General features: G+C 33.3%; 1 protein-coding gene across 2 annotated transcripts in view; it reads right to left on the bottom strand.

Moving 5' to 3' along the window:
- Positions 1 to 26,106, bottom strand: part of LOC127709736 (26S proteasome non-ATPase regulatory subunit 10-like) — a 55,632-nt gene that overhangs the window by 1,512 nt on the left and 28,014 nt on the right. Inside the window, exons 4-5 of one of the 2 annotated variants that reach the window (XR_007985718.1) lie at positions 9,561 to 9,727; positions 699 to 742 (exon numbers count right to left, since the gene is read on the bottom strand). Coding sequence is in view for 1 of the 2 variants with exons in the window: in XM_052215409.1 (XP_052071369.1) it covers positions 9,561 to 9,727 (167 nt within the window). In the remaining variant the exon portion in view is untranslated. The remainder of the gene's footprint in view (positions 1 to 698; positions 743 to 9,560; positions 9,728 to 26,106) is intronic. The other variant, XM_052215409.1, reaches the window with a different exon arrangement.

The following is a 26,106-nucleotide window of genomic DNA, read 5'->3' as shown; positions in this document are numbered from 1 at the left end:
AAATCAAACTTGACCACCATTTTGTCATCAGTAACAGCTTATTAAAATTTTAAGAGCATAGGTTGAACGGTTCAAAAGTAATTGCACAGAAATGACATAAAGAGCCATTTTTCAATCTATCAAGAACCATAACTCCTAGAGGGCAAAAGTGAAATTCATCAATATCTAACTTGACCTCCATTTTTCATCAGTAACAACGTATTAAAATTTTAAAAGCATTGGTCTAGTGGTTCATAAGTAATTGCACGAATACGACATAAAGTGCCATTTTCCAATAGATGAAGGACCATAACTCTTGAACAGTAGAAGTAGGAATTGTCAATATTGAACTTGACCTCCATTTCGTCATTAGAATCAACATATTAAAATTTGAAAAACATTGGTTGAACAGTTCATAAGTTATTGCACAGAAACTGCTGGTTGTTGCCGCCCACTGTACTTCACCAAATTAATAACTGGATTTATCCTTCGAGAACTCAGTTAAAAATCATCTTTTTAGGGCAATACGTCTTTAATATAAAGGGTTAGTTAACAATTTTGGGGTTATTTGACCATTTGTAGGTCTTACTTTGCTGAACATTACTGCCTTTTAAAGATTTTCTCTATCAAAGTGTCTGCAAAAAATCATCTTTCAAGGGCAATTACTCCTATCAGGGATCAATTGACGATTTCGGTTATGTCTAATTTGAACGTCTTACTTTTCTGAACATTTTTGCCAGTCTATGATAGTTTCTGCAAAAACCTAAAAAAAAAGGTAAAAATCATCTATCAAGGGCAATAACTCCTAAAAGGGATCAACTGCACTTTTGGTTAATGAGACTTTTCTGTAGGTTTTACCTTTCTGAACATTTTTGCTGTTAGAATTTTCTATCATATAGTTCCTGCCAAAAAAAAATGGAAAAAAAGAAAACAAAGGCTTTTAAGGGTAATAACTCCAATAAGGGTTTAATTGATGATTTCAGTCATGTTGACCTATATATATAGGTCTTAATTTGCTGAACATTTTTGCCATTCCAAAGTTTCTGTCTTATCTATATATCATTATGAGTTTTCTGAATAAAAATAAGTCTTTTGAGGACATAAATGCCCTTATTAATAATTGACAAATTCAGTCCCTTTTTAATTGTATAATGCTCTTATTAATAATTGACAAATTCAGTCCTTTTTTAATTGTATAATGATAAAGATTGTTTTAGAAAAATCAGAATAAATTGATATGATTCATTCTACAACATCATAATCATAATCATACTGATGAAGGATATCTGTTATCAGAAATTTTTATAGATACTTAAATTTGTAGTTTCATCTTCTTAATATTGGTGTTGTTTTGTACACTTTTTCCGGCTTATATATAAAAGACTTGAAAGATTTGCGCAACGGTACTTATATAAGATGGTAACATACGAAGATGATGTTATAAAATCATATTGACAAATATTTCAGCTGAACAAATAGCCTTCACAATACTAGTTGTTTATGTAAAATAGCTCAGTAATAAAAGGTAAATTTTGGACTATTGATTTACTTCAGAAGCTTTCCCGAACCTGTCGCTGGGCACCACCCCAGTGAATGTTCCGTTCAATCACTGGGACTTTCATGAGGTTAAAGTCATAAAGTTTATGATCCGACTGTCTGAAATGCTGACTAACTGGGAGGAGTGGCTTCTTAAAGATATGACTTCTATGGCCATTGAGGCGTTTGCGGAAAGGCTGCTTTTACTCACCAACATATTGGAGGCCACAAACGGAATATTCTAGAATGTAAATAACATTCATACATTTGCATGTTACATTGCAAAATATCCTATACATGTAGTTATTTTCGGTGGCCTTAATGTGAATTGTTGATGAGTGATGCATCTGTAGGCAGCATTTGCAGTACTTTTCATCACCTGAAAGACATTCTCCAGAATTACTTCTCAGATCAGACATTTCAGCCCACACCAGCAGGTTCTGCAGACTATTGGGTTGCCTAAAAGCTATCATTGGGGGTCCAGAAAAATGTTGGATAGTTTGGAATTCTTTTCAACTGTTTTCCAGTGCTCACGGATGACACCAAAACTGATGGATGGTAAGTAAGATCACATGAAGTCCTTTTATTTTTATTTTTATCTTTGTATTCTAGCAGTTTGCTTCTTGGAGTATTTTCCGCTTTCTGAAACTTGCTTGAATAGTCTTGGGTTTAGAGTTGACTCAGACTGAACCTAAATGTTGACGACGCAGACGGACGGAATCTAGGATCGCTAGTCTATTTTTCGCAGGCTTGACAAAAATGTGCAAAAGTAAGAAAAATCTCTGACTTACACATCTTTAACCTTCAACTAGAAGGAAGTATTCAATAAACTTATGGAAGATGAATCCCGTGTTCCCAGAATTCAAATATGATTTCATGATTTATATTGCAATTTTACAGTATCTTTTAAAAAGGTATATCTGAAATGTTTGTTAATATTGAGTTTCTTTATTACCGGTACAAAGTAGATTAAATAGACGTATAGAATTATAATAGATGAGACAACAATGCTGCAAACTGAATTTTTTGGTTAGCAAGAAGGAAAATTTTAAACAAAATATGTTTATATTAGTTGGCAAGAAAAATTACAAGTGGTGAAAAAAAAATATTGTTTTGGCGAAAGAGGTGGCAAAAAAAAAAATTGACCCAGGGGAAACCCTGATAGGCTTAAAATATAGGTCTGCAGATATCATGACATCTGTCTAAAACAGTGTACAAAACAACACCAATATTAAACTAGACAAAGTGATGCCCGCACTCCACTCTGAAGTAACTGTATTATAACAAAGTCAATGTAAAACTTTCTTTGAAATATTATTGTGTCCAGGAGACACAAATGATGCCCCCGCAGATGCAAACTGTTATTTTAAAATACACAAAGTTGAGCATGGGAGCACATAGATCTATGGTTCACTGCAGGAGGAGTTATCCGGAAACGCTATGCACCTCTTATGCAAGTATGTACTCCAAAAATGACAAAGTTCAACTATCTCCCAAAAGAGCAAATATCAATAAAAATCAAAACCCTGACCACAAGCACACCTTCAATATATGTACAAACAGCCAGCAAAGTGAAAACTTTCTAGCATTCAAACTGTAAGAGGAGTTATGCTGAATCGCTATGCACCTCTAATGCAAGTATATACTCAAAAATGACAAAGTTCAACTATCTCCGAAAGATCAAATATCAATAAAAATCAAAACCCTGACCACATGCACACCTTCAATATCTGTACAAACAGCCAGCAAAGTGAAAACTTCCTAGCATTAAAACTGTAGGTGAAGTTAACTGGAATAACTATATACCCATAATGGGACGGACAGGGTAAAACAATATGCCCCCCAACTTTCAGTTGCAGGGGAATAAAAAGGAAACAGTAAATACAAGAATCAATAAATGTTTCAGAAAACAGATATCCTTCATCAGTATAATGTAAAATGAATCTTATCAATTTAATCTGACATTACTTGAAAGTAATACAACTTAAAAACTGAACCATGCTTGTATAATTCTAAAATTCTATAGTTGATGCAAGTTAAGTGTTTATAACAAAGACTGCACAGAAATGTATCCTCAATGAATAGCACTGTTAGATTTGAACTGGTATAATTAAAATTTCAAAGTTGATAAAGGTTAAGTAATTACAACAGAGGCTGTGTATTTATACATCCCAAATGAATAGCACTGTTCAATTTGAACTGGTATAATTCTAAAATTTCAAAGTTGATAAAGGTTAAGTAATTACAACAGAGGCTGCGTATTTATACATCCCAAATGAAAAGCACTGTTAGATTTGGACTCATATCCATTTTCAACATTTATTAGGAAGCAGTTGTTAAAGTAATTAAACTTTTGACACCTGTTTGCCTGAGGCCTTTTCATTAAAAATGAAAGAACCTTAGTGAGCGCGCTCACATACCCCATGTCCCCACATTGTCATTGGAGAAATAAAATAAGTGTAAGAAAAAAAATTGTATCAGAAAAAAAAATTGAATCATAATTTCCTGTCAATATGCACATCTACATAGTATGTCCTTATTATCTACACAGTTTCATGAAATTTGTGTGGTTTGAGAGGAGTTGCGATGACAAAAGGTTGCAGTAGTATATTAGGCAAATAAGTTCAAAGGGGCAAAACTCCTGGAAAAAAAATTGAATCGCAATTTCCTGTCGATATGCACATCTACGTAGTATGTCCTTGTTATCTGAAAAGGTTCCATGAAATTCTGTTGTGTGGTTTGAGAGGAGTTGCGATGACAAAAGGTTGCAGTAGTATATTGGGCAAATAAGGTCAAAGGGGCGTAACTCCTAGAAAAAAAATTGAATCGTAATTTCCTGTCGATATGCACATCTACGTAGTATGTCCTTATTATCTGAAACGGTTTCATGAAATTCTGTTGTGTGGTTTGAGAGCAGTTGCGATGACAAACTGTTGCAGTAGTACATTAAAGTAAATAAGTTCAAAGGGGCGTAACTCCTAGAAAAAGAATTGAATCGTAATTTCCTGTCGATATGCACAACTACATAGTATGTCCTTATTATCTAAAAAGGTTTCGTGAAATTCTGTTGTGTGGTTTGAGAGGAGTTGCGATGACAAGAAACAGGACTGACAGACTGACGGACGGACGGGTCAAAAACATTATAACCTCCGCAACTCGTTGCATGGGGTATAATAACTTCCCCACATCAATCAAATTTTGTTAGAATTGATACTTAAATATGTCAAAAGAACCATTGAAATTTCAATCGATCAGTATTTGCCAGTTATGACCACGAGGAGTATTGTCAGGGGCGGTAGATAACTGGGGTGATATTAACCACACAACCTTCCTATGAATGCTTGGAATTTTTTTCATATTGTTGAAAAGACTTCTTTTATCTCTGAATTTTTCTAAAGGGAGATAACAAAATTTTTTTTTAAACAGATAAATAAACGGTTATTTGTCTTTTGATCATTTTTTTTTTTTTTCTTGCCATGGTATTTTCAGTTTGTTCCACTTATGAGTTTAATTATCCCTTTGGTATCTTTGGCCTCTCTTTTACTAACTTTTTTCCATAAACTTACTGTTTTAATAGTAGATATATTTTCTTGTCACTTAATTTTTCTTCTTTTCGCTTCTTGTTGCTAATAAGTGAGACCGCCCTCACACTGTGTTGCAGGTAGGGACAGAAAGGGAAGATACATCTTCGTTAGCCAAGGGCTACGATCCAGTCCCCTCCTCTCCACCCTTGGAAGATTTAGCCAACATTTGTGATTACAATGCTGCGCCATCTAACATAGACGAAAGTCATGCCCATTCCGACTACATCATTCTTGACCAATGGCAGCACTTGAACTCTATTCAGGTTGGAGGTGTAAAAATGGTGTCTAGTGTTTACAAATATCGTGAAGCAGGAACCGAAAAATATATGTTGACATTCCAACATTTGCGCAAGAAACATACCCAAGAACTTCACTTAGTTAATTAAGAACTTTAAAATTGTCATTACATATTGTCCTATGTTTGGGGTAAAGACTTGTTGCACAATCAGCATGTGGCAATTGTTTATTTACATTTTCTACATTTTCACATGATCATCATGAAGGCGCTTTTTGATTGGATGCAGCCAGTTACAACTGCGACCAATGAAAATCATTACCTCGTACATCGAAATTCTATCTTAATCCGCCAAAGGTGGAAAGGATGGAACAGGATCATAACCTTTGGCTAGTGAAGATGTGGAAGATAAAGAGTTGACACTTTTTTCTAACAGGGTATTAATAGTAAGAAATCAAAATTTGTACATAAGTCTTATTGATCAAATATTCAAAATATCTGTAGATGACATTTTTGTCCCATCATATTTAATTTTGTTTCTTATTTTCCACAAGGACCATTTTGTCAAAATAAGAAAGAGATTTACAAGTAAGTTTTGGTTTGATTGACCACTGTTATCTCCCAAAAGCATAAACTGTTCTAGATTTTCATAATTTAATTGAACATTCCATAATATGAAAATATCTTTGATTTTACTAATGATTATTTTGGTTGTACTGAAATCGAAAAATAAATGTTGCAAATTTTCAGTATTATTTACCGTTTGGCAAATATGACATTTTCCATTTGACGATCTCATTTTTTTAAGCCTACTTTCAGTATATATAATATTGTGAATGCATTTCCATTGGAATTCTTTTAATTTTTAAATAAAACATTGAATTGTATTTTGCTAGGCAAATTAAAAAAAAAAGGTGGAGTTATCTTCCTTTGTTCATGATTGTACATTTGTAGTTGAACCTATTTTCATAACAGATTCATACACCATGCATTTCTTATGTAATTTTTGATAAAAAAATGTTTTCTTGACAAGTAATTTTAACCCCTCATATTGTAACTGAAATATCAAAGTATAACATATCATAAATAAATTACATGACATTGACTGGATAGGATCTAAATAATAATCACTTCATTTCACTTTTTTGTTGCGTGAACCCCCGAGGGTTCACGCATATTTATTAGTTAGAAATATAGTCTATGGAGGAATATTCTGAAGCTAAATTATTCTTCATTCGGAACACTTATTCATCTCATCTGTATTAGCCTCCTGCAATTTAGAGCACCTCCATACGGGGGTATCTGAGATATTTAAAACGTTGCAATAAAGAAATTGTCACAAATCGCATATTCTCTTATCTGATATATGATAATAAACTAAATGTATCTATAGATCACTTTCAAGCATGTGTGTTAAAGCTATATTTATGCATCGTAAGTGTTTACTTGAGCAAAGTTGACAGTTGCAACGTTTGATAAACAAGTGAAAGTTAAATGGACAAGATTTAACGACCTATGGTATCGAACATCAGTGCCAGATATTAATGGTGTTGTGGTTTCTACATAATGAGTTCTAGTAGGCTTTGGGATTTGTTGATTTGTAACAATAAATTTAATGCACATGTCATTTTGACAAATCAGATAAACAAAAATGTCCGTTTCAAAAACTGAAAATAAAACAAATAAAATAAAGACTGTTTGTTAATATTTCCGGGAAATAATCATATTTTTAATAATAAAAAAATATATTATATACTTTTTTAAATAAGGAAATAGATTTAACAATTGCATGTTAATCTTTCATGAGGTCTTTAAAAAATATGTTATGCAAAAGAACAAAATACAAATACACAAAACAATTACCTCTAGATTTTCACACTGAATAAGCATACAATGGATTCTGTAAACATGGAAAGTTAGAAAAAGAGTGTATTTGATCTTACGTTTGGGTATTTGTTTAAGCAATTATATATCAATATAAGAATTAAGATTGAAAATACATAATAAACTGACACCAACATTCTTTTGATAAATATATCTGAATTTATGAAATTGTGTTTTACAATTTAAAATTATTATGAAATGCGGTTCCTTCAACCAACATACGTAATAAATCTCAAAACTTTAAACCGTTTTTGCTAACTAAATAAATGTTTGTTGCCTATAATTCAGAATTTTATCAGTGTTTCAGGATTTTTTGCTTAAAATTGTTTAAGCATGGGTCCCTTTTCAAAAGTCTCCCAACTACTACCTCGCAAGGTATTCTTGTTGGCATGCGTTTATATGCATTTTTGACCTCGTGTGACTCAATTTTATTAATGAAATCTTTTGTTTCTCGAATGTAAAAGTTAAGCCTCATCAATAATAGTTTTATAATTAGATCAAGAAATCTCTCAATGCGTCTCGTGGGAGAGTTACACTTATTGATAATTGGACGGTAAGGAACATTTAATGTCTTCTACTATCTGACCAGTTCGCAATGCCTCATTAATTATATCTAGATTTATTTTATGAATTTTTCAAAGAAAGTACATGTGTCCATGTTTTGAATCATTATCATTCTTTAATAAAGTATATACGTTTGGGAATCCATTTCTTTTTATGCCCCCTACGTAGCGGTGGGAGCATTACGTTTTACCCCTAACTGAGTTGGTTTCCGTTCTCTAACTTAAGTTTGCCTCAAATAAATGTTATGAAACTTATACACAATGCTTATTACCACAAAATGCAGATCAAGTTCGAAATTGGTGGCGTCACTTTAACCGTTCTAGAGTTATGCCCCTTTTCAAATGAAAATTGCTGAATTTTTCATTTCCGTTTTCTAACTTTAGTTTTTCTCAACCAAATGATATGAGACTTATACATAATGCTTATTACCACAAAACACAGATCAAGTTAGAATTTTGGTTGTGTAACGTTTACTGTTCTAGAGTTATGCCCCTTTACAAACATAAAAGTTTCCGTTCTCTTACTTAAGTTTGCCTCAACCATATATTATGAAACTTATACACAATACCTATTACCACAAAAGTCAGATCAACTTCAAATTTGGGTAGTGTCACTTTTACCGTTCTTCAGTTATGTCCCTTTAAAACATTATATGATATGCAAACAGGGGCATCATGTGTGTCCCATAGACACATTCCCTTTTTGTTTTCATCTCACTTTATAATTAACACCACTCTCATATTGTCATGATTTACAATAATTTAAAAAGAAAATAATATCCTCCACACACATGGCCATGAAAGCACTAAGATACAGTTTTTAATTTAGTTGAATTAATAAATAGCATAAAAAAGTTCTAAGGTTCACGTATTGTCTTTTTTTTTTAAAAAAGCAACTTGTTTGGACCCCGCCAACTCTGCTGCCAGAAACACCATGCCTAAGTCTTGCTTTTTCAACTTTGCAAAGTGAGAAAATAACTTTATATTTTACAACTAAAACTACATAAACTTTATAATTTTGGAAATCTGTATGTTTGTTATATTAGCATATATGTTGGACAACCTAACTGTAAGCATCTAACTACATCATGTATGTATTTCTTAGATGTTTTATAAAGTTTATGTTTCCTGAATATTACAAGTGGTGAAGTTGAAATCATCCCTTCGTAAATTTTACGGACACCATTATGAGTTGGTTGACCGTTCTGGAATATCCGTTTCACAGATGATAGTGGATAGGTTCCAAATGTCGTAACTACAATTCCGTCCCCTTTTCCCAGAATGTGACCTACCGATTTAGACTTATTACCGGGTTTGTACTAACATGTGCAACACGATGGGTGCCACATGTAGAGCAGGATCTGCCTACCCTTCCAGAGCACTTGAGATCACCCCCAGTTTTTGGTGGGGTTTGTGTTGCTCAGTCTTTAGTTTTCTATGTTGTGTTTGTGTACTATTGTTTGACTGTTGGTCTTCTTTTTTTTTAGCCATGGCGTTGTCAGTTTATTTTTGACTTATATGAGTTTGAATGTCCCTCTGGTATCTTTCGCCTCTCTTTTACTAACACATACTTACTACTGTTAAAATAAATAAATGTCATTTACTAATGTAAAAAAGGCCAGGTAAAGGAACCTGTATTTAATATTTTTACTAAAATATAAAAAGCTAAAAAAAAAATATACTAACGATTAATTTTTACTAGTGTATTTCTTAGATATACTAACGGATTCATTTTAAATGTAATGTACTTCATCTTTTTTTATTTACAGTATTACTTACAATGGTGTACTATTCTGTGAATCTCTATAATTAACATCAACATTGTATTGCAATAACAGTTTAACTAATTTGACATGTCCTTTAGATGCTGCTCTGTGTAACGGGGTATTATTGTACTGGTCTCCTATATCTGGATCGGCACCTTGTTGTAGTAACATTTCCGCTATCTGAAATATATCAATCATGTATGGATAATTGTTGAAATTTATTTTGATAAATGGAACTGGGGGGGGGGGGGGGGTTATTTCCCCTTTTAGTTCAATACATAACCATAAATCATAACTGAAGGGCAGATTTTTTATTTCCTATATTTTACAGCCAAATTTCAATTACTTAATACTAGTAGCCTGCTTCATGATTTTCTGGTTAAAATCAAAAGTAAAATTTGGACATTTACTCCAACAATCATCCACCATATACATTTCAGAATAACCTAAATTTAACAGAAGTTTATGAATACCCTTTGATTACACTACAAATTAAAGCATCTGAACATAATTTCCATCCCGGTACAATATCCCATTTAAAAGATGGTAGATTTATTTAGGAGGAACAACACTAATTCTTGACCCCATTGCTTTCTATGCCAAATTCTTCAAATTCAAGCAATCATAGCTCTTTTGTCTCGCTTTAAATAAAGTGACAGTCATTTCATGCCAAAGCATTACCCTAGCATGTATTTTACTGAAAAAATCATTATATCTTTAATTGCATATAAGAGTGTACTGATTCCCAGAACTTAGGAAGTACCAAAACAGGTACTTTAGATCTGAGAAACAGGCAAAATGTACCCTCCTTTTTAAATTTCATGATTTTTTTCTATTTTTCAAAATTATTAATCATTAAGTGTTCTACAATGATCACCAGTCTTTCAGCTTTCATTTGATATCAAAATTACCAAAATATTATGTATTTTGAAAGTTACACCCCTGTGAAGGAACTATTTTGTCTTAAATATGTACTACTTCCTCATTCCTGGGTACTGGACTGGTTTCCTGTAACTCAGATCCTATTCCAAATGTATAAGTAACCTTGGATAGTAAAGGGATTTCATTATCACAACTGCACAAGAACAATTAAAGAACAGCGAGAGTTCCAATGACCCCATGTTGCAAATTTTTATTTGTCCAAGGGCACTTTAAAACTTTTTATAAATATCTTAGAGAAATGAAGGCTTTAGATCAAATGCAATGCAATTTCTGATATACTTCATATTTCCAAGGCATAACTTGTTAAAAATGTTTGATCAGCACTTTTTTCAAAATTGTCTGAGACATTGCTGATATAAACCTTTGATATGAATTTCATAAAAATCTGGCAAGAATTGTACACATGAGAGTGCTAACAATGCAATTTTCTATATAATTAATATTTCCATGGGGCATAACTCTTTAATAAATGATTAATCAGCACTGATTTTCGAACTCATCTGAGACATTGCTGATATAAACCTACGATATGAGTTTCATAAAAATCTGGTAAGAATTGTACACATGAGAGCGCTAACGATGTAATTTTCCATACAATAAAATGTTTCCAAGGGGCATACCCCTTTTAAAAATAGTTCATCTGCACTTATTTTCAAACTTGTTTGAGACATTGCTGATATAAATCTATGAAATTATAAAAATCAGGCAAAAAATGTCCACTGCAACATGTCGCTCGTGAAAAGAAGGAGCCATTATCTGACCTCCTATAAACTTCTAGGAATATCATTGGTTAAAAGTGAATACGTGGAAACCTAGTACATTTAATATTAGGTCAGTGGGCGTGTTTTCTCTTAAATACATGGTCAGTAGGCATGGTTAAATTTAAAAACAGTTAGTAGTAGTTCTTTGATATTGAATTGCTATTCTTGGCTTTTTGTATACATCAATGCAAGTAATCATAATATTGAAGACTTGCTCACTGAATGATTCTACCAGACACCAAATAATGCTTTAATGACTCATATTTATCACAGTATAACAACTGATGAAAAATATTTATCATTATTTTACAACTTCATCCAAATTCCCCATATTAAGATAGTCGGTAAGATAAATTTGCAGAATACAGTGTGCTAGTGACCTAATACGATATTACAGGCTCAGTAAATTCCATACGGGGCAACTGAGTTGAAAATAAATACCCCTCAAAATAACTGGAGTGATTGGTAATTTAGGGTGTCAGCATCCCCATAACAGTCGTTTAGCCCCTCAAGCACTCCTTTTATGTAATGAGAATTTATAGGGGAAGGTAAATTTGCTTCTTTGTGAAGAAGGCTTATGACTGTAAGATAATTTTGTATAAACTTGAAACATAAACGATCAGATAAAAAGGCTATATATCTTGCAAGGTTAACTTCACTCAAAGGTACTAAAGGTATATTCAATTGTGTACAAAAGGAGCAGTAAGATTTAAAATAAAGTGAGTAAGTCTTTTTCCTTGACTCTGTGAAGATTTGGCATCGGAACAGGGTGACAATGTTGTCCAGGGCCTGTATACTACTAAGTTTTAACGTGCCTGGATAAAAGAAAAGATAATGCTTTGTTAAGACATATGCTCATGAAGGTGGGTTAATAGCAAAGGTGCAGGAAGGCAATCATGCAAAAAAAATAGACAAAAGCGAGAGTTTCATGTAGTAGGGAAATATTGTCTGCTAATATATTTTCTTTACCCTGAACATGCATTGCTACTACATGAAAATTGAAACATGCTGATAGCCAAAATAGGCACCTAAGGTAAGAGTTTTATTCTTCGAAGTTCCCTTATTTATGCTCCTTACTTCATCATGTTATCAGAGAAAATAATTACTCTCTTATTCTGCCACTACTTTGCCCATCTAATCACAGCTAAAATCACTGAGAAGGCTTCAAGCTCATTTATGTAAAGACAATTTGCAAAAGGGTAATCAAACACCCAATTTGCATAAAACCAATCATTTTAATAAAAGCCCCTCCGCCTACATGACAAGCATCTGTGCAAACAGATGGTATTGCAAGTTTATCACAGAGAAGGGATCTGCTTTTTAACTTATCCAAAAATATCAACCACCATGCAATTTCAGCTAAAACCTCGCCTTTGAAGAGTATTTTGTGCCAATAACGCTTGAGTGATGTTAAGCAGTCAATAATTCTTACAAGCACTTCTTCCCAAGATGCAAGGTTAAGAGCACGCATAGGTTTCACTAAGTTGCTATGTTTTTTGTGCAACAGAATGAGTGGATGCTGAGTGGAATTTACCCCAATCAGGTATGTTGCAAACGTGCTCGAAATTACATGCAGTTAAAGTACAACCATGACAGGAATTAAATTCACAACATATTTCTTTACCAGATGCAGTATGAAGTTTTGGAGGGTTTTGGTTTTAAAAATACCTTTGGATATGAGGGATGTTATAACCCCCATCTGAACCTATGTTTTCCCTGGAGACGCCTGTATTCCCTATCATAAAACAAAACCGAAGTCATATCATGGATGGTAATCAATTGGTAAATGCAAGTTGCATAAGATAAGTAATCTTAATACTATCCTGACTTAAACTACCTTCATCTAACATTTAATACATAATGGCTAAACTAACCACTGACATATAAGACACTGATTCCAGTTTAGGTTTTGCAGGACCAGATTTAAAAACTAGTTGTCCTGTGGAAGAGTGTGACAATAAAGTTTCATTAAAATCTGTGCTTGAAGCACTTACAAAATCAACAATGTCATTAAAAATAATTGTCTCTTGGGTATTTCCCAATCATTTAATGTAAATCTGGGATCTTGCCAAGATAGATTGTCACTCAATAATAAAGCAGAATTGCTACCTGTATGTGCACCAGTTGATGATCCCTGTTGTTGGTGATTCCTAAATTGTCCCAAAACTTCTTGTACATAAGAATTACTATTGTTTAAAATTCCCGCATTGGTAGCTTGTTGCTCAATGTTATTCTGGAGGAAGAAGTGCCGCCATCTTAGATAGGTTGCGACTGCTTGACTTCTGGATTATTCCCCGCCAATTCTTCCGCGTCACTAGTTGCAAAGGTTTGTCTTACAGCTCTCATGAGCATTTTGATTTGTCCAATTGGAATTTAGGATTTATAAAGTCTTCAAGGGAAATCAATGACACTGCCTCAAATCCCAATGTTAAGATTGCCGCGGCTGTCGCCTCACTAAGTTTCTTTGCTGCTGCTCAAGCCTTTACCTTCTTGATATCTGACATCGTATTTTCATCAACCATGATTTCAAAGGGTCAAAATAATCCAACACTTATGTAACATATAAGTAAATCAGTCTGCTCTGTGCACATTGCAACATAAAGTGCACATATTCTTGTCTAAACACAAAAAATAGCCCTCACAATAGGCAGCACAATTTAAATGAATCATAAATAACTATCATGCAGTGTCTCTTTCTGATTCTGCATAATATCCTGCATACCGGATTAGTTCAGTGTCCAACAGAACATACCATTAGGATAATTTGAAAAGTTTTTTCATAACTTGCAAAAAATAGGCAAAGTCAAGCCAACGATCCTGCTGACTTTCAGAATTTACATCAATAGTAGAAAGGATTCACTTCATGATGTTCTGCAATATATATCTTCTGACTTCAAGATCTATAATTGCCTCTTGAAAAAAGAAAATTAGACGCCAATATTTCAAATGCTTAAAACGATGTTTACTGCTGCAAGCCAAATTTTTGAATGTCTGAAAGATGCTGGGATGCAATCTGAGCTTTGAATAATTTAAATCTGATTGGTTTAGAAAAAGGCTGGGAAATATAAATAACCAATTATGATTGGTCAACAATAAATCCCAGACATAGCAGATTCAAATTTGGAGGGATCTGATTGGTTGCTCAGTTAGACAATTGAAAGAAAGGTGCAGGAGTTTTAATTAGAACAATAAATAAAATGCTCCGCTGTGGCACAGCTTGATATGACCGCAGAGGTCGAACCCTGAACAGTTGGGGCAAGTATGGACACAACATTCAAGCTTGATACAGCACTGAATTTGGATTGTAATTAAATATTTGACACAGCATAGGTTTCTCACACAGAATGAAAGTGGTCTTAGAACTTAAAAAATTTTAATTTACCTATTCAAACCATATCATTATTATTTGCTTTTATATATAAATCAGAAATAACCAATTTAAAATGGAAAATTTAAAATAAAAAAAAAAGGAAAAAAAAATCCCCCCCAATTTTTTGAACCCCCTTATGATTCATCACCCCCAAACTCAATCCCAGCTTTCCCTTTGTGGTATGGTACCTTGCAGTACAATTTCAGAGAGATCAATACACTTGAACACAAGTTATTGTCTGGAAACTAGAAAAATGCTTGTTTTTTGGCCCCAAATTCCTAACCGTTTAGGGCAATTACCCCCAAACTCAAACCCAGCTTTCCCTTTGTGATATGGAACCTTGCAGTACAATTTCATAAAGATCCATACACTTACACACAAGTTATTGTCCTGAAACTAGAAAAATGCTTGTTTTTTTGCCCTTTTTTGGCCCCTAATTACTAAAAAATTTTGAGGAAATTACCCCCAAAATCAATCCCAGCCTTCCCTTTGTGGTATGGTACCTTGCAGTACAATTTCAGAGAGATCACATTTGAACACATGTTATTGTCTGGAAACTAGAAAAATGCTTATTTTTGGCCCCTTATTCCTAAACTTTTTGGGCAATTACCCCCAAACTCAATTCCAGCTTTCCCTTTGTGATATGGAACCTTGTAGTACAAATTCATAAAGATCCATACACTTACACACAATTTATTGTCATGAAACTAGAAAAACCCTTGTTTTTTGCCCCTATTGGCCCCTAATTCCTAAAATTTGGAGGCAATTACCCCCAAAATCAATCCCAGCATTCCCTTTGTGATATGGAACCTTGTGATACAATATCAGAGAGATCCATACACTTACACACAAGTTATTGTCATGAAACTAGAAAAATGCTTGTTTTTTGCCCCTTTTTGGCCCCTAATTCCTAAAATTTGGAGGCAATTACCCCCAAAATCAATCCCAGCATTCCCTTTGTGATATGGAACCTTGTGGTACAATGTCAGAGAGATCCATACACTTACACACAAGTTATGTCTGGAAGTTACAAAAATGCTTATTTTTGGCCCCCAATTCCTTAACTGTGGGTACCATAACCCCCAAAATCTATCCCCACCTTCCTTTTGTGGTATTGAACCTTATGGTAAAATTTCATTGAGATCCATTCACTTAAACTAAAGTTAGAGTGCGAAAACTAATGTGTCTTCGGACGACGACAATGACGCCAACGTCATACCAATATACGACGACAAAAATTTGTTTGCGGTCGTATAAAAACTAACAGCTAGCATATATAACAATTAATAATGTATTTAATCTAAATACTCCCATTAAATGGAAAATTATGAATTTTGACTTATCATCTAAATATGTTTCATAATACCTTTAAGAATAAACTGTTGACACAGAGATATGTCCCGCCTTTTTGTAATTTTGATAGTATAATTCAAATATTGAATCCAAATGGCAATATTTAAACATGTAAACTACGCAAAACATTCAAAGTCAATGAACCATGACTTAAGGTGCAGGACCAAATAATCTCAGTGGAAATGAAAAATGCTGATGCATATAAAACTGAATACCAAATACCATTGACTTATCATAAGTGGTTCCCTAAACACTAACCTAAACACAAACTTTTAACTTGTAAACAATGTAAAAGTTTCAAAGTCAATGATCCTTGATAGGGGGTGGGGCTAAATAATCTCCATGGAAAAGAAGACTTGCAAATGCTAATACTATCATTGACTTGACAATTAGTGGTTCCTCTTAAACTGATCTTATCACAAACTTTAACATGTAAACTATGCAAAACATTCAAAGTCAATTGAGTATGACTAAGGGGGCAGACCCAAATGATCTCCATGGAAATGAGATATGCCAATGCTTATGCATCTGCATTGCCAATATCACTGACCAACCACTAGTGGTTTTCTCTTAAACTGACCTAATCACAAACTCATACATGATAAGTAAGCAAAAGTTTCTAAGTTAATAGACCATGACTGAGGGGTTGGGGCCAAATAATCTTAAATGTCTCGCCTTTTTGTTATTTTGATAATGCAAATGTTGAAATTAAAATAGCAATACTTTAAGTAAGTTATGCAAATATTCAAAGTCAATGAACCATGACTGAAGGTGCATGGCTAAACAATCTCCATGGGAATAAGATGTGCCAATGCTAATACAACTGCATATCAAATACCATTGACTTATTATAAGTCTTTCCCTTTAAACAAACCTAAACACAAACATTAAAGTTGTTAAGTCAATGAACCTTGATGAGGGGTAGAAGCCATATAATCTCCATAGAAATGAGACCTGCAAATGCCAATACATCTTCATACCAAATACCATTGACTTAACATTAGTGGTTCATCTTTAACTGAACTAATAACAAACTAATACATTTAAACTAAGCAAAAGTTTCAAAGTCAATAGACCATGACTGAGTGGTAAGGACCAAATATTCTCCATGGAAATGAGTTGTTCTTATACTTATACAACTGCATACCAATTATCATTGGCCTACCACTAATGGTTCCCCTTGAACTGACTAATCACAAACTAATACATGTAAACTAAGCAAAAGTTTCAAAGTCAATAGACCATGACTGAGGGGACGGGGCCCAATAATTTCCATTGAAATGAGATATGCCAATGCTTATACAACTGCATACCAAATATCATTGACCTACCACTAGTAGTTTCCCATAAACTGACCTAATCACAAACTAATACATGTAAACTAAGCAAAAGTTTCAAAGTCAAAAGACCATGACTGAGTGGGCAGGGCCAAATATTCTCCATGGAAATGAGATGTGCCAATGATAATACAACTGCATACCAAATATCATTGACATACCACAAGCGGTTCACCATAAACTAGACCTAATCACAAACTAATACATTTAGTGAAACAAAATACTACCATCGAGTCAAACTATGCAAACTATGCAAACAGCTGTCTTATGTGGAACTCTGATACTACTTTATGTTGTTTTATTATTACTTGATGATATTTTGTCTTTACTTAATATGGTTTTGACATTATGTTATGATGTTTTGATATAACTCAATATGGAATAGTCATTACTTAATGATATTTCAATATTACACGATATGGTTTCGTATTGACTTGATATAGTTTTGTCATTACTCAATATGGTTTTGTCATTATTCGATGTGGTTTCACCATTATTTAATGTGGTTGTGTCATTAGTCAATGTGGTTTTAACATTACTTGATGTGAATGTGACTTAACGTTATGTAGTTGTTTCATTACATGATGTGGTTTTGTTATTTTGTAATGATGATTTGCCTATTCTTTATATGGTTTTTACATTACGTAATGATGTTTCAAAATTTGAAGATTTTACACTACATGATGTGTTTGTTTCATTATTTGATGTGGTCCTGTCATTCTTTGATGTGGTTATCCCATTACTTGATGAGGTAAAATCACGTGACCAATTCGGAAAACCCTGTTCTATTTTTAGATAGATTTCCATGTTGTATGTGCCTTGGATGAGTGTGGCCATCCATCGAATTAGAGTTTGGGTTACTGTTTGAGTTAAACTTTGAGTTAGTCATCGATTTCGAATTCAAGTCATTATAAGAATTAAAGTTTTAGTTACCATTGAGTTTCGAGTTGGACTTCGAGTTTAAGTCACATTTAAAGGTAGAGTTCTAGTTACAACAATGAATTTGAGTCACTTTTTGAGGTAGAGTTTGAGTAAGATTCGAATTTAAGTCTCATTTAGATTAATTAAGATTATGAGTTGAAATTCGAGCTATCTTATATGAGTTCGTAATTAAATTTTCTATCGCGGAACAAGGACTTTTGCTCGGGCTTCCGAAAAGAGGGCCCCGGCCGGGGTATGCGTACAAAAGATAAACAATGTTACAGTATACAAAACGCAACATAGAAGTTGAAATAAAGCTAGATGTGGTGTGACTGACAATGAGACAACTATCCACCAGAGTTTAAATGCAGTGGATGTAAGAAATCATATATAGGCAACCGTACAGCCTTCAACACACCGTATAGTCAGCTACAAAAGGCCACCATGCACCATGTGAAAAAAATTCAAACGAAAAAACAAACGGTCTTATTTATAAATAAAGAATCTACAAAAAAAATGACACACATTTATACAACGACAACAATTGAACTTCATGCTCCTGACTTGGGGCAGGTACATAAAGAAAGTGCACGTGGCGGAGTTTAACATGTATGTGAGCGCTAAATCCTAACCTTACATCGGACTGTTACAGTTGTGTAACAGCACAACACGAGAAAAAAATGTAAACTAGACAACGTGATGCCCCTGCACTCAACTCATTTAACCGCTTATACCCCAAAAATGACAAAAAAAAGTTCAATTATCTCTCATAAAGAGCAAAAGATAATAAAAAATTAAAACCCTGACCACATGCGCACCTTCAATATATGTACAAACAGCCTGCAGAGTGAAAACTTCCTAGCATTCAAACTGTAGGAGGAGTTATCTGGAAACGCTCTTCTTATGCAAGTAAATTTCCCAAAAAATTACAAAGTTCAACTATCTCCCAAAAAAGCAAATATTAATAAACATTAAACCCTGACCACATGCACACCTTCAATATATGTACAAAAAGACAGTAAAGAGAAAACTTCCTAGGATTCAAACTGTAGGAGGAGTTATGCGGAATAACTATATACCCATAATGGGACGGACAGACGGACGGACGGACGGACAGGGGTAAACAATATGCCCCCCAACTTTCAATTGCGGTGGCATACAAAACAGTTTCATTTGGCTAATTCAATAGATCGGTATGACTGGGTAATATAAATCCATCGGGGTGATCTCGGATGCTCCAGAAAGGCACCCGTCGTGTTATTCGAGAAAGTACAAACCCAGTGATTTGGTTTTATTTGGTAGTTTACATTCAAGGAAAAGATGACGGTATTATGGTTACGACCACTGGAACATGTCCGTCGTCACATGTGAAACAGATATTCCAAAAAGTTTATTTTTCAATTAGTGCGAGGTAGATCAGGGAATTCACTTGATTACAAATAAAAGATTGATATTCGTATAAGTTCAAATGATCATTTACGCTAAAAAATATTCGGAGAATTCTATTTTATAGTATTGATGCTTTGTCGCTTAGTCCGAGCCCCCATCCCCCCGTTTCCCTGTAACTTTAGTGTGAGTTGATTTGAAGTGTTTCATTTGTTAACAATAAAGTTCAAGTCTGTTGATTTGTGTCGAGCCTGCGACATCAATGTAGCGGCAGTGAGACACAACAAACCTATATTTCGTCGTCGATAGTGGCGTCGGCGTCTCCATCTCCATTTTTTTAATTTCTATTGAGTTTAACCTTTCATTATACATGTTACTAAACATGTATGCCATCATAAATTTGTACTTTAAGAATATCATACTGTATTTGTTTACCTCGACTATTGTATCTGTATTTATATTGTATGTTTCTCTGTAAACTTGTATTTAGTTTTTAGAGAATAAAGTATCTATGTATCTATCTATAGATCGTTAGGTTTCTAGTTATATTTTTCATTTCGGGACCTTTTATAGCTTACTATAGGGTATGGGTTTTGCTCATTGTTGAAAACCATACAGTTTTGTTTTAGTTAAATAAAACCGAATTAAACTGTTTTGACATGATAAATTTGTAAACCTCCATGAAGTGTTTTAAAACTTGTATAGGAGTTATTCCTCATTTTCAAGAAAAAGCATCTACAGAAAAACATTGTTTTTTTAATTTTGTTTTTACCGATAAATGTATAGATAAATGTACAGGCGATCAACATGAAGCTTTTACGCTTACAGCATCAATATCAGGCGAGACACATGGTTCCGTGGAATATTTTACAAATTTATTAGGATAAAAACAACAGGACCAAGTGGTTTGGGGATATCCCAATTATGTTCGAAATACTGTAAACTTTTTAATACTTTTTTTCTTATTATTGTCTGCCGTTCCCCCTTTTAATACCAAATAACTCTGAACAACCACTCGAACTTTAATATGAACTTTAACTCAATGGATAGCGATACAGCACATTAAACAAACGATATATTGAAATCTGTTTAAAAATAGAACATATTTTTTTCCGAATTGGTCACGTGGTTTTACCTCATCAAGTAATGGGATAACCACACCAAAGAATGACAGGACCACATCAAATAATGAAACAAACACATCATGTAGTGTAAAATCGTCAAATTTTGAAACATCATTGCGTATTGTTAAAACCATATAAAGAATAGGCAAATCATCATTACGAAATAACAAAGCCACATCATGTAATGAAACAACTACATAACGTTAAGTCACATTCACATCAAGTAATGTTAAAATCACATTGACTAATGACACAACCACATTAAATAATGGTGAAACCACATCGAGTAATGACAAAACCATATTGAGTTATGAAAACTATATCAAGTCAATACGAAACCATATCGTGTAATATCGAAATATCATTAAGTAATGACTATTCCATATTTCGTTATATCAAAACATCATTATGTAATTATGTAATGTCAAAACCATATTAAGTAAAGACAAAATATCATCAAGTAATAATAAAACAACATAAAGTAATATCAGAGTTCCACATAAGACAGCTGTGGCGTTCCATACTTTATTCCAAATAAATTTTTATTGGTTGTAAATAAAGGTGCTGTTATTAATGCCATACTTTATGAATTAGGTTTATTCCCACTTTCATTGTCAGCCCTTAAAAATAAAATTAATTTCTGGCTTCATATCATTAATAGGAATAGTGAGAGTATGGTAAAGAAAGCATACAGTGAAAACTTTAACATGTCTAATGGTTTTTGTAGTAAAATAAAAGTGGTATTAGGTAAACTTGGTTTTCAGCATGTTTGGGAAAATCAAAATTCTATGTCAAAGACAAAATTACTTTTTTCATTTCAAAAGAAATTAGAGGAGGAATTCATAAAATCCTGGAAACAAGCTCTTTATTGTGACTCTAATAAAGAGAGTCATGTAAATAAACTAAGAACGTATCGCAAAGTTAAAAATAATTTCGAATTAGAAAAATATCTCCTACTGGACCTTAACAAAAGTGTTATTTCTAAAATGGTAAAAATTAGAATTAGTAATAGCAAATTACTAATGGAAGTTGGTAGATATACTAGAACGCCTTTAGAACAGAGAATTTGTCCACTTTGCAAGGATGGAATTGAAGATGAATTCCATTTCCTCATTAAATGTAAAGCGTTAGAATTTAATAGAAATATACTCTTTTGTAATTTAAGTGATATAGTTCCATCTTTTTGTTAATATGTCTGAACAATATAAATTTAGTTTCATTTTGAAAAGTAATGATACTGACATTTGTACTGTATGTGTAGCTGGAATAAGCGATATGTATGATTGGAACATTCATTTAAAGCAAACATAATGTTGTTAAGAACTGTTGTAGTATTAAAGCTTATTGTAATAGCTTGAATTAATAAGATAGTATGAATAACATCTCCACGCAATGTAGATATAAAATATGTGTCTCTTATCATTGAGAAAATATGTCTGTATATTTGTTTTTGTTTATTTTTGTCTATTTTTTGTATTTGTATTTTGTAAATGTCAGCTGGTATCATTCCTGTATTGGAATTTACACCAATAAAATTATTTGATTTGATTTGATTTTACATTGTTGACGAGGCCACAGCTGCTGATGCAGGAAACAGTATACCTATGTCTCGCTTTTTGACTCCATCAAGGCGAGACAAAAAACAAGCACCTGTGTCCTGTTTTTCGAATAAATAAGATTATACCTTCAAATTGGACGAATCCATACCGGTGTTTATTATAACATCTGCAATTAAAGTTCTCTTTAATATCAAGAAAACTACTCCTATTCATAATCAACTTTCTTTAATTTGCAACTTTTCTACACCAGTCATATGCCTAAATAAAGCAAATTTTGAATCTTGTGATTTTTTGGATTCATAATACTTTTCGTTCATTTCTTAGTACATGAATTTATTTTATTTTAGGTCTCATGGTTAAATCATCCCATATCTTCATTTCGGATTAGGATACAGACATATTGTGATAGTTCAAAAGAGGTAAATGGAATTTTCTTTTTCGGACAAGCAACCCAAGTACAACCCTTTTCTATGAATGAATTTGTAAAATTCAAGTACAATAAATATACAATATAGCATTTATTTCCTTTATGTTCTTCAAAAGGCAATGCAAGAATCTGTTTCACACCAAAATCGATACAGTCTGCCACTCAAAAGGCATAGATCACCCTTTTAGTGTATATTACACAGAAGACTGCTTATAAAGATTAGATTAAATGGCCGAGTTCAATGACTGCTGCAAGACAAGTAATTAGCCAGTTAAAGATATACATTAACATTAACGGTATCAATTTTCCTACACCAGATGCACATTTTGACAATAAATGTCTCTTCAGTGATGCTCGATGTCTCAATATTTGAAAATTCAAAGCTTATTAAAAAGATGAAGAGCTATAATCCAAAAAGGACAAATAAGTATAGCCAAAACCAGGCAAGGAATCAAAGCTTTACATGAGGGAGATATATTCCTTAGTTTAAAATAATTTTCTAAATTTAGTAACAGCAAATTTAAATAACAAAAAATCCGTGTTTTCATGCCAGTACTTTGATGCCAGTACCAAAGTACTGGCTACTGGGCTGGTGATACCCTCAGGGACTAACAATATAATTAACACATTGCCTGAAACAGATGCATCCTTCAATTTTCTTTAAAGTCGGCCCTGTTTTAATTCCTTTAAATATACAATTCCTTGGTGATATAGATTAAGCCAAGAAAAGAAATTCTATTCCATGACAAGTTGCTTCATTTTCTAATAACTTCTTTTAAGCAAAGACAATCACCCATTCTGATATAAAAATTATAACATTTATTAAATTAGAGGACGACCAGTTGATATTCTTGGTGGGGGTGGGGGGAATTTTTAGGGGTTTGACTATTCATTTTCATCTGTTGCTACGCAATATTTTCACTTTTGTACACAATTGTTTCATGTATTTTGTGTTGCAAGGTCATTTATTTTCAACTCTTACCAGGCCATAATAATAATTTTTAAAGCCCCCCCCCCCCCCCCCCCCGAAATAACAAATGGTCATCCCTTACGTTGAAAAAGGACTTTTTCCCAAGTCAAACATGTGCTTTATATACTATATAATATGCATGTGTGCAAGTGTCTTACCAGATTCGACACTTGATTGAACATTCAGCAAACCTCTGCAGATTCCCCTACCCTACATCTTGCTTCTTAGATCTGCCAAGGTGTTAATTGTAAGATCCAAAATTATTTCAAGCCAAATTAAAAGAGTGAAGCTATTATCAGTTATATGAGAAGTCCAGGACTTCTGGTTATATTCAAACACTTTTTAAAGAAGACTTTTTTGTTTAATAAACTGAATGTGACTTTTTTCCTTTGTAATACTGGTTATTTCAAGCATTCCTGTCAAGTTTTGTCATAATCAGTTCAATAGTTTGATAATAAAATGCTCCGCTGGGCGCAGCTTGATACGACCGCAGAGGTCGAACCCTGAACAGTTGGGGCAAGTATGGACACAACATTCAAGCTTGATACAGCACTGAATTTGGATTGTGATTAAATATTTGACACAGCATAGGTTTCTGACTCAGAATGAATGTGGTCTAAGAACTTAAAAAAATTTAATTTACCTATTCAAACCATATCATTATTATTTGCTTTTATATATAAATCAGAAATAAACAATTTAAAATAGAAAATTTTAAAGAAAAAAAAAGGAAAAAAAGGGAAAAAAAATCCCTCCCCTAAATTTTTTGAACCCCCTTATGATTCATCACCCCCAAACTCAATCCCAGCCTTCCCTTTGTGGTATGCTACCTTGCAGTACAATTTCAGAGAGATCCATACACTTGAACACAAGTTATTGTCTGGAAACTAGAAAAATGCTTGTTTTTAGGCCCCTTTTTGGCCCCAAATTCCTAAATGTTTAGGGCAATTACCCCCAAACTCAAACCCAGCTTTCCCTTTGTGATATGAAACCTTGTAGTACAATTTCATAAAGATCCATACACTTACACACAAGTTATTGTCATGAAACTAGAAAAATGCTTGTTTTTTGGCCCTTTTTGGCCCCTAATTCCTAAAATTTTGAGGCAATTACCCCCAAAATCAATCCCAGCCTTCCCTTTGTGGTATGGACCTTGCAGTACAATTTCAGAGAGATCCATACACTTGAACACAAGTTATTGTCTGGAAACTAGAAAAATGCTTATTTTTGGCCCCTTTTTCCTAAACATTTTGGGCAATTACCCCCAAACTCAATTCCAGCTTTCCCTTTGTGATATGGAACCTTGTAGTACAATTTCAGAAAGATCCATACACTTACACACAAGTTATTGTCATGAAACTAGAAAAATGCTTGTTTTTTGCCCCTTTTTTGGCCCCTAATTCCTAAAATTTTGAGGCAATTACCCCCAAAATCAATCTCAGCATTCCCTTTGTGATATGGAACCTTGTGGTACAATGTCAGAGAGATCCATACACTAATACACAAGTTATGTCTGGAAGTTACAAAAATGCTTATTTTTGGACCCTTTTTGGCCCCTTATTCCTTAACTTTTGGTACCATAACCCCCAAAATCAATCCTTACCTTCCTTTTGTGGTATTGAACCTTATGGTAAAATTTAATAGAGATCCATTCACTTAAACTAAAGTTAGAGTGCGAAAACCAATGTGTCTTCGGACGACGCCAACGTCATACCAATATACGACCGCAAAATTTTTTTGCAGTCGTATAAAAATCTAGTATAATGTAAGATGATATCTACAGCGATTCGAGCAAAATTTCTTCGAAAGATCCAAACCAAGCTGCATCATGATAGAATATAGTGTGGACCAATAAATGATCAAATTTTATTTCATCTGCCTACAAACAGTTGAATATGATACAAAAGATGACTTTAGGATGATAAATACCACTATTGGACCTCTTTGTCTTTCTTATAAGGTCTGTTTTAGTCCATTTATACCTCTCATTTCCTCAAAATTTCAACTTTTTAGGCCAATAAATAAAAATTTTGGGGTAACTTTCACTCATTTACGATAGAAATGTTATAATAAATGAGTAATTTGAAGTATTCAAGCTGAATGAACTATCAACATAAAAGTTTACAGTCTCCAAGGAAGTTTCAATAAGTCCTTACGTAAAACTTAAATTTACGCCGCGTTCCAGAGAGGGACATAAAAAGCTTCTCTTCTAGTGAATAATTTGTTGTTACTGCTTTAAAAATAATTTCATTTACTTATAACTATATATTTATTAAAGTATTTCTTAGGAAAAATTTTCTATTATAGCAGAATATAAGAAAAAGGAGAAAAAGCTCCCCAAAACACTAAGTATGGCTTGTTCTGTCAACTAATATTCATGGTAGAGTCCTATTTCAAGGAAATTTTCTC

Source organism: Mytilus californianus, unplaced genomic scaffold (assembly GCF_021869535.1).
Source record: "Mytilus californianus isolate M0D057914Y unplaced genomic scaffold, xbMytCali1.0.p SCAF_7, whole genome shotgun sequence".
NCBI classification, from domain to species: Eukaryota; Metazoa; Mollusca; class Bivalvia; order Mytilida; family Mytilidae; genus Mytilus; species Mytilus californianus.
This window is presented reverse-complemented; position numbering and strand designations above follow the sequence as displayed.